At 49.8% G+C, this 13,278-nt stretch overlaps 1 protein-coding gene across 3 annotated transcripts in view; it reads right to left on the reverse strand.

The window, feature by feature from the left end:
• The window catches only part of MUC2 (mucin 2, oligomeric mucus/gel-forming), a 75,552-nt gene that overhangs the window by 20,772 nt on the left and 41,502 nt on the right, over positions 1 to 13,278 (reverse strand). Inside the window, exons 42-50 of one of the 3 annotated variants that reach the window (XM_040701654.2) lie at positions 12,071 to 12,310; positions 10,851 to 11,483; positions 9,440 to 9,679; positions 8,011 to 8,250; positions 6,786 to 6,839; positions 5,156 to 5,356; positions 3,731 to 3,970; positions 2,305 to 2,559; positions 880 to 1,119 (exon numbers count right to left, since the gene is read on the reverse strand). In XM_040701654.2, the coding sequence (XP_040557588.1) occupies positions 880 to 1,119; positions 2,305 to 2,559; positions 3,731 to 3,970; positions 5,156 to 5,356; positions 6,786 to 6,839; positions 8,011 to 8,250; positions 9,440 to 9,679; positions 10,851 to 11,483; positions 12,071 to 12,310 (2,343 nt within the window). Of the gene's footprint in view, positions 1 to 879; positions 1,120 to 2,304; positions 2,560 to 3,730; positions 3,971 to 5,155; positions 5,396 to 6,584; positions 6,840 to 8,010; positions 8,251 to 9,439; positions 9,680 to 10,850; positions 11,484 to 12,070; positions 12,311 to 13,278 lie in introns of all 3 variants that reach the window. The other 2 variants (XM_046942297.1, XM_040701656.2) reach the window with 2 other exon arrangements.

Here is a 13,278-nt window from a genome sequence, read left to right on the forward strand (position 1 = left end):
TGCATTCTGATCAACCATAGTTGCCTATCTTCCTCCCATATTGCTGACATGTTCTATTCCACAGAGAGACCACCGTTCCCTGTACAGGGAATCATCGGGTCATTTCACCAAATAAATACTTTGCCTTCAGGTTAGTTGGGGCCGCAGAACAGCTGTACAAACTCAGCTCTATAACTCACCAGTCATGAAAAGCATTCTTACACTTTTTTCCTTGCCATGCCATTAAACACCGACTCAAGTTCCACCTTACTCAGCTGCCCATGCCACAGGCCAGAAAGCAGGCTCATCAAAACAGTTGACTACAAGCGTTTTAGAAACTCTCCACTATACAGAAAAGCCTGCCTTCGAAAAAAACATTTCTGCTGCTTGAGTGTGATGTGAAGTTACACATGCCCAACCGAGAAGCACCGCCATCACCAAGAGAGTAGTGCAGTAACACTGACAAAGAGAGGACAGAAAGACTGAGAAGTCAAGACGTAAAAGCAACGGAAACCACAGTGCCCACAAAGAAAGACCCCTGCCCTTACATGAGACGACTAATAAGGGAATATTCTCTCCGGACTGAGGACTAGATATCACAGCAGAAAACGGAAGCCTTCCCATCAGACCACTGGCGACCTGAGACAACCAGCTGCCCCTTGGTTAAAAGAACTTCTCCTACGACACGCGGTGTCTGGGACCTTCTTGTCCAGGACAAATGCTCTCTCCTTGCCTCCAAACAGCAAGATTCAGGGCTAGCTTTGGGCTCGTGCTCCTTTAAGGAACGCTCACCAATTACTCCCAGCCCTCAGACCACACGCAAAGCCTAACTTCAGGCACTCACAGGCCTTCACCTCTCCCTCAACAAGGGAACACGTGGCACCACGGCCAGACAATTACCTTCTGTCGACGTGGGAGGACGTGTTACGGAGGTGGTGGGTGTTGGCCCGGGTGTGGATGTGCTGACTGAAGTCGGGCTGGGTGAGGGCGGGCTGGTAACAGGCGTGGTGCTCACGGTGCTGCCGATGGTGCTGCTGGAGGGCGTCGTGCCAGAGGTGGTAGTGGGGCTAGATCCAGTTGGTGTTGGCGGGGCACTGCTACTTGACACAGTCGTACGTGTTGTGCTCTCAGGAGTGGGACCTGGGATAACACAGGGTTTCATCATTGCAGGAAAGCAAATTGTGTTTCCTCTTCAACTCCCTGTTTCTCTACCGAGTTCTGCAAACTCCACAACCAGAAACCCAGGGAGTAAAGAGAGTAGGTAAGCAGAACGTCTCACTGGTAGTAATCTTGTCATTCAGAAATTACACACCAAGGTTTCCTACAACCTGCATGGGAGACACATGCAAAAACTACACCTATGACCAACGTTGCATCTCAGCACCGCCTGCTCTGTGAAAACTAGGCACAGATGAGAAGAACACAGCAGCCCTTAAGCCAGCTGAATGCATTCTGATCAACCATAGTTGCCTATCTTCCTCCCATATTGCTGACATGTTCTATTCCACAGAGAGACCACCGTTCCCTGTACAGGGAATCATCGGGTCATTTCACCAAATAAATACTTTGCCTTCAGGTTAGTTGGGGCCGCAGAACAGCTGTACAAACTCAGCTCTATAACTCACCAGTCATGAAAAGCATTCTTACACTTTTTTCCTTGCCATGCCATTAAACACCGACTCAAGTTCCACCTTACTCAGCTGCCCATGCCACAGGCCAGAAAGCAGGCTCATCAAAACAGTTGACTACAAGCGTTTTAGAAACTCTCCACTATACAGAAAAGCCTGCCTTCGAAAAAAACATTTCTGCTGCTTGAGTGTGATGTGAAGTTACACATGCCCAACCGAGAAGCACCGCCATCACCAAGAGAGTAGTGCAGTAACACTGACAAAGAGAGGACAGAAAGACTGAGAAGTCAAGACGTAAAAGCAACGGAAACCACAGTGCCCACAAAGAAAGACCCCTGCCCTTACATGAGACGACTAATAAGGGAATATTCTCTCCGGACTGAGGACTAGATATCACAGCAGAAAACGGAAGCCTTCCCATCAGACCACTGGCGACCTGAGACAACCAGCTGCCCCTTGGTTAAAAGAACTTCTCCTACGACACGCGGTGTCAGGGACCTTCTTGTCCAGGACAAATGCTCTCTCCTTGCCTCCAAACAGCAAGATTCAGGGCTAGCTTTGGGCTCGTGCTCCTTTAAGGAACGCTCACCAATTACTCCCAGCCCTCAGACCACACGCAAAGCCTAACTTCAGGCACTCACAGGCCTTCACCTCTCCCTCAACAAGGGAACACGTGGCACCACGGCCAGACAATTACCTTCTGTCGACGTGGGAGGACGTGTTACGGAGGTGGTGGGTGTTGGCCCGGGTGTGGATGTGCTGACTGAAGTCGGGCTGGGTGAGGGCGGGCTGGTAACAGGCGTGGTGCTCACGGTGCTGCCGATGGTGCTGCTGGAGGGCGTCGTGCCAGAGGTGGCAGTGGGGCTAGATCCAGTTGGTGTTGGCGGGGCACTGCTACTTGACACACTTGGACTCGACACTGTTGTACTGGTGGTGCTCTGGGAAGTGGGACCTGGGAAAACACAGGGTTTCATCATTGCAAGCAGGCAAATTGCATTTCCACTTCCCTTCATTATTTCTCTACTGAGTTCATCAAATTCCACAACCAGAAGCACAAGAAGTACAGAGAGAAGGAAAGCAAATAGTAGGAATTGCGTCATTCAGCAATCACACATAAACGTTTCCAAAAACTTGCATGGGCGACAGAAGCATATACTACACCTACGACCAGTGTAGAATCTAACCACCGCGTGCTCGGTGAATTCTAGGCGCAGATGAGATGAACTCAGCAACCCTTAAGCCAGCTGAATGCATTCCGATCATCCTTAGGCTTCATTCTTCCTTACCTTTTGCTGTCACATTCTTTCCCCTGTGCAGGAAATTATGGGGCCCATTCACCCCACAACTACTTTCCGTCCAAATTACTTGGGGCTCCAGGACAACTGCACAAACTCTGCTCTATACCACTCTCACATCTTGAAAAACATTCTACCGCATTTTTCCAGGCCAGGCCATTTATCTACCACTGCAATTCCATCCTTCTCAGCTGCCCATGCCACAGGCCGGATGCCAGCCGGCTTCAAAATTCTTCTCAGCAACCATGTTAGAAACGCTCCATGATACACACACGTCTGACTTCCAATCAAACGCCTACGCTCCTCCAGCAGGACGTCAACATACACCTGGACGTCACAGAGGCACTACCAGCACTAAGAAGAACTGAAGACTAACACAGTGGAAGAAAGGGCAGAAGGTCTGAAAATCTGAGACCTAAAAGTACCTGAAAACATAGGGTCCACAATGAAAGCTCCCTGCCCTTACAGCAGACGCCTCATAAAAGAATGTTCTCCCTAGACTGAGGACAAGGCATCACAGCAGCAAAAGGAAGACTTCCCATCAGACCACAGGCAGCCTAAGAGAACCAGCTGCCCCTAGGTAAAAAAAAAAACTACTCCTAGAACATGCGGTGTCAGGGAACAAGGGACCTTCTGCCCAGGACTAATGCAATCTCCTCGCCCACAAACAGCAAGCCTGAAAACTGGCTTAGGGCTCGTGCTCCATTAAGGAACGCTCACCAATTACTCCCAGCCCTCAGACCACACGCAAAGCCTAACTTCAGGCACTCACAGGCCTTCACCTCTCCCTCAAGAGGGGAACACGTGGCACCACGGCCAGACAATTACCTTCTGTCGACGTGGGAGGACGTGTTACGGAGGTGGTGGGTGTTGGCCCGGGTGTGGATGTGCTGACTGAAGTCGGGCTGGGTGAGGGCGGGCTGGTAACAGGCGTGGTGCTCACGGTGCTGCCGATGGTGCTGCTGGAGGGCGTCGTGCCAGAGGTGGTAGTGGGGCTAGATCCAGTTGGTGTTGGCGGGGCACTGCTACTTGACACAGTCGTACGTGTTGTGCTCTCAGGAGTGGGACCTGGGATAACACAGGGTTTCATCATTGCAGGAAAGCAAATTGTGTTTCCTCTTCAACTCCCTGTTTCTCTACCGAGTTCTGCAAACTCCACAACCAGAAACCCAGGGAGTAAAGAGAGTAGGAAAGCAGAACGTCTCACTGGTAGTAATCTTGTCATTCAGAAATTACACACCAAGGTTTCCTACAACCTGCATGGGAGACACATGCAAAAACTACACCTATGACCAACGTTGCATCTCAGCACCGCCTGCTCTGTGAAAACTAGGCACAGATGAGAAGAACACAGCAGCCCTTAAGCCAGCTGAATGCATTCTGATCAACCATAGTTGCCTATCTTCCTCCCATATTGCTGACATGTTCTATTCCACAGAGAGACCACCGTTCCCTGTACAGGGAATCATCGGGTCATTTCACCAAATAAATACTTTGCCTTCAGGTTAGTTGGGGCCGCAGAACAGCTGTACAAACTCAGCTCTATAACTCACCAGTCATGAAAAGCATTCTTACACTTTTTTCCTTGCCATGCCATTAAACACCGACTCAAGTTCCACCTTACTCAGCTGCCCATGCCACAGGCCAGAAAGCAGGCTCATCAAAACAGTTGACTACAAGCGTTTTAGAAACTCTCCACTATACAGAAAAGCCTGCCTTCGAAAAAAACATTTCTGCTGCTTGAGTGTGATGTGAAGTTACACATGCCCGACCGAGAAGCACCGCCATCACCAAGAGAGTAGTGCAGTAACACTGACAAAGAGAGGACAGAAAGACTGAGAAGTCAAGACGTAAAAGCAACGGAAACCACAGTGCCCACAAAGAAAGACCCCTGCCCTTACATGAGACGACTAATAAGGGAATATTCTCTCCGGACTGAGGACTAGATATCACAGCAGAAAACGGAAGCCTTCCCATCAGACCACTGGCGACCTGAGACAACCAGCTGCCCCTTGGTTAAAAGAACTTCTCCTACGACACGCGGTGTCAGGGACCTTCTTGTCCAGGACAAATGCTCTCTCCTTGCCTCCAAACAGCAAGATTCAGGGCTAGCTTTGGGCTCGTGCTCCTTTAAGGAACGCTCACCAATTACTCCCAGCCCTCAGACCACACGCAAAGCCTAACTTCAGGCACTCACAGGCCTTCACCTCTCCCTCAACAAGGGAACACGTGGCACCACGGCCAGACAATTACCTTCTGTCGACGTGGGAGGACGTGTTACGGAGGTGGTGGGTGTTGGCCCGGGTGTGGATGTGCTGACTGAAGTCGGGCTGGGTGAGGGCGGGCTGGTAACAGGCGTGGTGCTCACGGTGCTGCCGATGGTGCTGCTGGAGGGCGTCGTGCCAGAGGTGGTAGTGGGGCTAGATCCAGTTGGTGTTGGCGGGGCACTGCTACTTGACACAGTCGTACGTGTTGTGCTCTCAGGAGTGGGACCTGGGATAACACAGGGTTTCATCATTGCAGGAAAGCAAATTGTGTTTCCTCTTCAACTCCCTGTTTCTCTACCGAGTTCTGCAAACTCCACAACCAGAAACCCAGGGAGTAAAGAGAGTAGGAAAGCAGAACGTCTCACTGGTAGTAATCTTGTCATTCAGAAATTACACACCAAGGTTTCCTACAACCTGCATGGGAGACACATGCAAAAACTACACCTATGACCAACGTTGCATCTCAGCACCGCCTGCTCTGTGAAAACTAGGCACAGATGAGAAGAACACAGCAGCCCTTAAGCCAGCTGAATGCATTCTGATCAACCATAGTTGCCTATCTTCCTCCCATATTGCTGACATGTTCTATTCCACAGAGAGACCACCGTTCCCTGTACAGGGAATCATCGGGTCATTTCACCAAATAAATACTTTGCCTTCAGGTTAGTTGGGGCCGCAGAACAGCTGTACAAACTCAGCTCTATAACTCACCAGTCATGAAAAGCATTCTTACACTTTTTTCCTTGCCATGCCATTAAACACCGACTCAAGTTCCACCTTACTCAGCTGCCCATGCCACAGGCCAGAAAGCAGGCTCATCAAAACAGTTGACTACAAGCGTTTTAGAAACTCTCCACTATACAGAAAAGCCTGCCTTCGAAAAAAACATTTCTGCTGCTTGAGTGTGATGTGAAGTTACACATGCCCAACCGAGAAGCACCGCCATCACCAAGAGAGTAGTGCAGTAACACTGACAAAGAGAGGACAGAAAGACTGAGAAGTCAAGACGTAAAAGCAACGGAAACCACAGTGCCCACAAAGAAAGACCCCTGCCCTTACATGAGACGACTAATAAGGGAATATTCTCTCCGGACTGAGGACTAGATATCACAGCAGAAAATGGAAGCCTTCCCATCAGACCACTGGCGGCCTAAGAGAATCAGCTGCCCCTAGGTTAAAAAAAAAAACTTCTCCTACGACACGCGGTGTCTGGGACCTTCTTGTCCAGGACAAATGCTCTCTCCTTGCCTCCAAACAGCAAGATTCAGGGCTAGCTTTGGGCTCGTGCTCCTTTAAGGAACGCTCACCAATTACTCCCAGCCCTCAGACCACACGCAAAGCCTAACTTCAGGCACTCACAGGCCTTCACCTCTCCCTCAACAAGGGAACACGTGGCACCACGGCCAGACAATTACCTTCTGTCGATGTGGGAGGACGTGTTACGGAGGTGGTGGGTGTTGGCCCGGGTGTGGATGTGCTGACTGAAGTCGGGCTGGGTGAGGGCGGGCTGGTAACAGGCGTGGTGCTCACGGTGCTGCCGATGGTGCTGCTGGAGGGCGTCGTGCCAGAGGTGGTAGTGGGGCTAGATCCAGTTGGTGTTGGCGGGGCACTGCTACTTGACACACTTGGACTCGACACTGTTGTACTGGTGGTGCTCTGGGAAGTGGGACCTGGGAAAACACAGGGTTTCATCATTGCAAGCAGGCAAATTGCATTTCCACTTCCCTTCATTATTTCTCTACTGAGTTCACCAAATTCCACAACCAGAAGCACAAGAAGTACAGAGAGAAGGAAAGCAAATAGTAGGAATTGCGTCATTCAGCAATCACACATAAACGTTTCCAAAAACTTGCATGGGCGACAGAAGCATATACTACACCTACGACCAGTGTAGAATCTAACCACCGCGTGCTCGGTGAATTCTAGGCGCAGATGAGATGAACTCAGCAACCCTTAAGCCAGCTGAATGCATTCCGATCATCCTTAGGCTTCATTCTTCCTTACCTTTTGCTGTCACATTCTTTCCCCTGTGCAGGAAATTATGGGGCCCATTCACCCCACAACTACTTTCCGTCCAAATTACTTGGGGCTCCAGGACAACTGCACAAACTCTGCTCTATACCACTCTCACATCTTGAAAAACATTCTACCGCATTTTTCCAGGCCAGGCCATTTATCTACCACTGCAATTCCATCCTTCTCAGCTGCCCATGCCACAGGCCGGATGCCAGCCGGCTTCAAAATTCTTCTCAGCAACCATGTTAGAAACGCTCCATGATACACACACGTCTGACTTCCAATCAAACGCCTACGCTCCTCCAGCAGGACGTCAACATACACCTGGACGTCACAGAAGCACTACCAGCACTAAGAAGAACTGAAGACTAACACAGTGGAAGAAAGGGCAGAAGGTCTGAAAATCTGAGACCTAAAAGTACCTGAAAACATAGGGTCCACAATGAAAGCTCCCTGCCCTTACAGCAGACGCCTCATAAAAGAATGTTCTCCCTAGACTGAGGACAAGGCATCACAGCAGCAAAAGGAAGACTTCCCATCAGACCACAGGCAGCCTAAGAGAACCAGCTGCCCCTAGGTAAAAAAAAAAACTTCTCCTAGAACATGCGGTGTCAGGGAACAAGGGACCTTCTGCCCAGGACTAATGCAATCTCCTCGCCCACAAACAGCAAGCCTGAAAACTGGCTTAGGGCTCGTGCTCCATTAAGGAACGCTCACCAATTACTCCCAGCCCTCAGACCACACGCAAAGCCTAACTTCAGGCACTCACAGGCCTTCACCTCTCCCTCAAGAGGGGAACACGTGGCACCACGGCCAGACAATTACCTTCTGTCGACGTGGGAGGACGTGTTACGGAGGTGGTGGGTGTTGGCCCGGGTGTGGATGTGCTGACTGAAGTCGGGCTGGGTGAGGGCGGGCTGGTAACAGGCGTGGTGCTCACGGTGCTGCCGATGGTGCTGCTGGAGGGCGTCGTGCCAGAGGTGGTAGTGGGGCTAGATCCAGTTGGTGTTGGCGGGGCACTGCTACTTGACACAGTCGTACGTGTTGTGCTCTCAGGAGTGGGACCTGGGATAACACAGGGTTTCATCATTGCAGGAAAGCAAATTGTGTTTCCTCTTCAACTCCCTGTTTCTCTACCGAGTTCTGCAAACTCCACAACCAGAAACCCAGGGAGTAAAGAGAGTAGGAAAGCAGAACGTCTCACTGGTAGTAATCTTGTCATTCAGAAATTACACACCAAGGTTTCCTACAACCTGCATGGGAGACACATGCAAAAACTACACCTATGACCAACGTTGCATCTCAGCACCGCCTGCTCTGTGAAAACTAGGCACAGATGAGAAGAACACAGCAGCCCTTAAGCCAGCTGAATGCATTCTGATCAACCATAGTTGCCTATCTTCCTCCCATATTGCTGACATGTTCTATTCCACAGAGAGACCACCGTTCCCTGTACAGGGAATCATCGGGTCATTTCACCAAATAAATACTTTGCCTTCAGGTTAGTTGGGGCCGCAGAACAGCTGTACAAACTCAGCTCTATAACTCACCAGTCATGAAAAGCATTCTTACACTTTTTTCCTTGCCATGCCATTAAACACCGACTCAAGTTCCACCTTACTCAGCTGCCCATGCCACAGGCCAGAAAGCAGGCTCATCAAAACAGTTGACTACAAGCGTTTTAGAAACTCTCCACTATACAGAAAAGCCTGCCTTCGAAAAAAACATTTCTGCTGCTTGAGTGTGATGTGAAGTTACACATGCCCGACCGAGAAGCACCGCCATCACCAAGAGAGTAGTGCAGTAACACTGACAAAGAGAGGACAGAAAGACTGAGAAGTCAAGACGTAAAAGCAACGGAAACCACAGTGCCCACAAAGAAAGACCCCTGCCCTTACATGAGACGACTAATAAGGGAATATTCTCTCCGGACTGAGGACTAGATATCACAGCAGAAAACGGAAGCCTTCCCATCAGACCACTGGCGGCCTAAGAGAATCAGCTGCCCCTAGGTAAAAAAAAAAAACTTCTCCTACGACACGCGGTGTCAGGGACCTTCTTGTCCAGGACAAATGCTCTCTCCTTGCCTCCAAACAGCAAGATTCAGGGCTAGCTTTGGGCTCGTGCTCCTTTAAGGAACGCTCACCAATTACTCCCAGCCCTCAGACCACACGCAAAGCCTAACTTCAGGCACTCACAGGCCTTCACCTCTCCCTCAACAAGGGAACACGTGGCACCACGGCCAGACAATTACCTTCTGTCGACGTGGGAGGACGTGTTACGGAGGTGGTGGGTGTTGGCCCGGGTGTGGATGTGCTGACTGAAGTCGGGCTGGGTGAGGGCGGGCTGGTAACAGGCGTGGTGCTCACGGTGCTGCCGATGGTGCTGCTGGAGGGCGTCGTGCCAGAGGTGGTAGTGGGGCTAGATCCAGTTGGTGTTGGCGGGGCACTGCTACTTGACACAGTCGTACGTGTTGTGCTCTCAGGAGTGGGACCTGGGATAACACAGGGATTTGTCATTGCAGGAAAACAAATTGCAAATCTGCATTCCTTCCTTATTTTCTACTGAGTTCATCATACTCCACAGCCAGAAGTCAAAGTGAAGAGAGTACGAAAGCAGAACGTCTCATTAGTAGTAATCCTGTCATTCAGGTATGAAATGGCTAGGATTCCGAAAACACGCATGGCAGACAGATGTAAATACTACAGCTGTAAACTCTGTTGCACCTAACCACCACGTGCACTGTGAAAAAAATGCTCAGAAAAGAAGAACTCAGTAGCACAGAAGCCCGCTGAATGCATTGCATTTATTCTTAGGCTTCATTCTCCTTCTCTATGGTTCTCATGCTACATTCCATGAGAGACCATCGTTCCCTGCGCAGGACATCTTCAGGCTCGTTCCCTCCACAACTGCTTTCCTTAAAAGTTATTTGGGTCTCCAGTAAAACTATGCAAACTCTACTCTATAACTCCCTCATATTGAAAACCATTCTCCCACATTTTTCCTTTCCATGCCATTAAGCTCAAACACAATTTCCACCCTTCTCAGCAGCCCATGCCACAGACCAGAAGCCAGGCTCCTTCAAAATTGTTCTCAACAACCACATTAGAAACGCTCCAGGATACACACTGGTTTGCCTTAGAAAAAAACGCTTCTGCGCCTTTAGTGTTATGTGAAGGTACACACGGCCAACCGAGAAGCACTGCCAGCACCATGAGAATATAGGAGTAATGCTGGAGAAGAAACAGAAGAAGGTCTGAAAAGCCATAACCTAACAGCACCAGAAACAAAAATAACATAAACACAAGCACGTGCCTCTACACAAAACACCTCACAAGGAGAATCTTCTCTCCAGATGAAAGACAGCATCACCCTGATATAAAAGGTAAGTACCCATCTAAGACACCCAGCTGCCCTGAATGAATATACTTCTAATAAAACTTGCAGATTCAAGGAAAAACAGACCGTCCTCCCAGGACAAATGCACTCTTTCCTTGAGTCCAAACACAGAACTCGAGGACTACCTTTAGGCTCCTGCTCCATTAAGGAACGTTCAGCAATTACTCCCAGCCCTCAGACCATACGCAAAGCCTAACTTCAGGCACTCACAGGCCTTCACTTCTCCCTCTACAAGGGAACACGTGGCACCACGGCCAGACAATTACCTTCTGTCGACGTGGGAGGACGTGTTACAGAGGTGGTAGGTGTTGGCCCGGGTGTGGATGTGCTGACTGAAGTCGGGCTGGGTGAGGGCGGGCTGGTAACAGGTGTGGTGCTCACGGTGCTGCCGATGGTGCTGCTGGAGGGCGTTGTGCCAGAGGTGGTAGTGGGGGCAGACCCAGTTGGTGTTGGTGGGGAAGTCGTGCTTGACACGCTCGGAGTATAACGAGTGCTTGTTGTCGGTGAGAGGGACACTGTTGTGCTGGTTTCTCCTGTCGTCGTAGTTGTGACAGCTGTTGTGCACTCTGGACTTAATGGTGGAGCACAGCAGACTTTGATCTGATAATTCAGGCAGACCGGCATTGGTATCACACCCCCTGTGGTCTGGTCCTTATTTTTACAAATGAGTCCTGTGTTAACATCGCATTCCACTTTCTGCCCTAGATCTTCTATAGGAATGTCTGGAAATTTCTCAGCTCTGCAGGAAACATTCTCAACCTTCGTACAGTTCCATGAAGGGATCTTATTCTGGATAGTTTCAAAGGTCTCATCATCACCACCCTCTGGGCCAAACCATGGGTAACTCACATCGATCCAATCAGTCCAGATGCAGTCCTCCGGAGGGAAGGTGCAGACTACTGTGGACGGACATCAGTAAATGTAAACAATTAGGAACTACAGAATCACTTGCAGGAGGTGATAACAGATGGGAAGATCACGCAGTCGTTGACGGCAATTAGTGCCAAGCTTCTATCTGAAGACTATCCCATGAAACCCCCCAGGGAAATCACGCTTTTCCCAGAAAAAATAGGTCATGCCAGTGGCAGAAAAGCACAGAGGGCAAGCAACAGAAGAAAGGGAAGAAGGTCAGGGAAGCCAATGCCCAAAAGGACCTGAAACTAAAGTTTCACAAAAATAAGCAGCATGCCGTATCAAAACCGGCTTCGCACTGAGAACGACGTCAGCGGCTGAAGGAAAGCACCTCAAAGCAGCAAAACAAAGACTTCCCGTCAGATCAAAGCTTCCTATAGCAGGCTACAGGATTAAATATCTTCTACAGAGCCCTGCAGAGTAAGAGACTAAGGGACTTTCTGCCCAAGACAAACACATTCTTCACATGGCAAAACAGAAAGCATGAGAACTAGCTTAGGGCACATGTTCATTAAACAAAGAATCAGCAGGGAAAGTCAACAAGGAGACACATAATGCGAGGACCAGACATTACTTTCAGTTGCCGTTGGTGGAGGTGTTACAGAGCTGGTGGGTGTTGGCCCGGGTGTGGATGTGCTGACTGAAGTCGGGCTGGGTGAGGGCGGGCTGGTAACAGGCGTGGTGCTCACGGTGCTGCCGATGGTGCTGCTGGAGGGCGTCGTGCCAGAGGTGGTAGTGGGGCTAGATCCAGTTGGTGTTGGCGGGGCACTGCTACTTGACACAGTCGTACGTGTTGTGCTCTCAGGAGTGGGACCTGGGATAACACAGGGTTTCATCGTTGCAGGAAAGCAAATTGTGTTTCCTCTTCAACTCCCTGTTTCTCTACCGAGTTCTGCAAACTCCACAACCAGAAACCCAGGGAGTAAAGAGAGTAGGAAAGCAGAACGTCTCACTGGTAGTAATCTTGTCATTCAGAAATTACACACCAAGGTTTCCTACAACCTGCATGGGAGACACATGCAAAAACTACACCTATGACCAACGTTGCATCTCAGCACCGCCTGCTCTGTGAAAACTAGGCACAGATGAGAAGAACACAGCAGCCCTTAAGCCAGCTGAATGCATTCTGATCAACCATAGTTGCCTATCTTCCTCCCATATTGCTGACATGTTCTATTCCACAGAGAGACCACCGTTCCCTGTACAGGGAATCATCGGGTCATTTCACCAAATAAATACTTTGCCTTCAGGTTAGTTGGGGCCGCAGAACAGCTGTACAAACTCAGCTCTATAACTCACCAGTCATGAAAAGCATTCTTACACTTTTTTCCTTGCCATGCCATTAAACACCGACTCAAGTTCCACCTTACTCAGCTGCCCATGCCACAGGCCAGAAAGCAGGCTCATCAAAACAGTTGACTACAAGCGTTTTAGAAACTCTCCACTATACAGAAAAGCCTGCCTTCGAAAAAAACATTTCTGCTGCTTGAGTGTGATGTGAAGTTACACATGCCCAACCGAGAAGCACCGCCATCACCAAGAGAGTAGTGCAGTAACACTGACAAAGAGAGGACAGAAAGACTGAGAAGTCAAGACGTAAAAGCAACGGAAACCACAGTGCCCACAAAGAAAGACCCCTGCCCTTACATGAGACGACTAATAAGGGAATATTCTCTCTGGACTGAGGACTAGATATCACAGCAGAAAACGGAAGCCTTCCCATCAGACCACTGGCGACCTGAGACAACCAGCTGCCCCTTGGTTAAAAGAACTTCTCCTACG

Source organism: Gallus gallus, chromosome 5 (assembly GCF_016699485.2).
Source record: "Gallus gallus isolate bGalGal1 chromosome 5, bGalGal1.mat.broiler.GRCg7b, whole genome shotgun sequence".
Taxonomy (NCBI): Eukaryota; Metazoa; Chordata; class Aves; order Galliformes; family Phasianidae; genus Gallus; species Gallus gallus.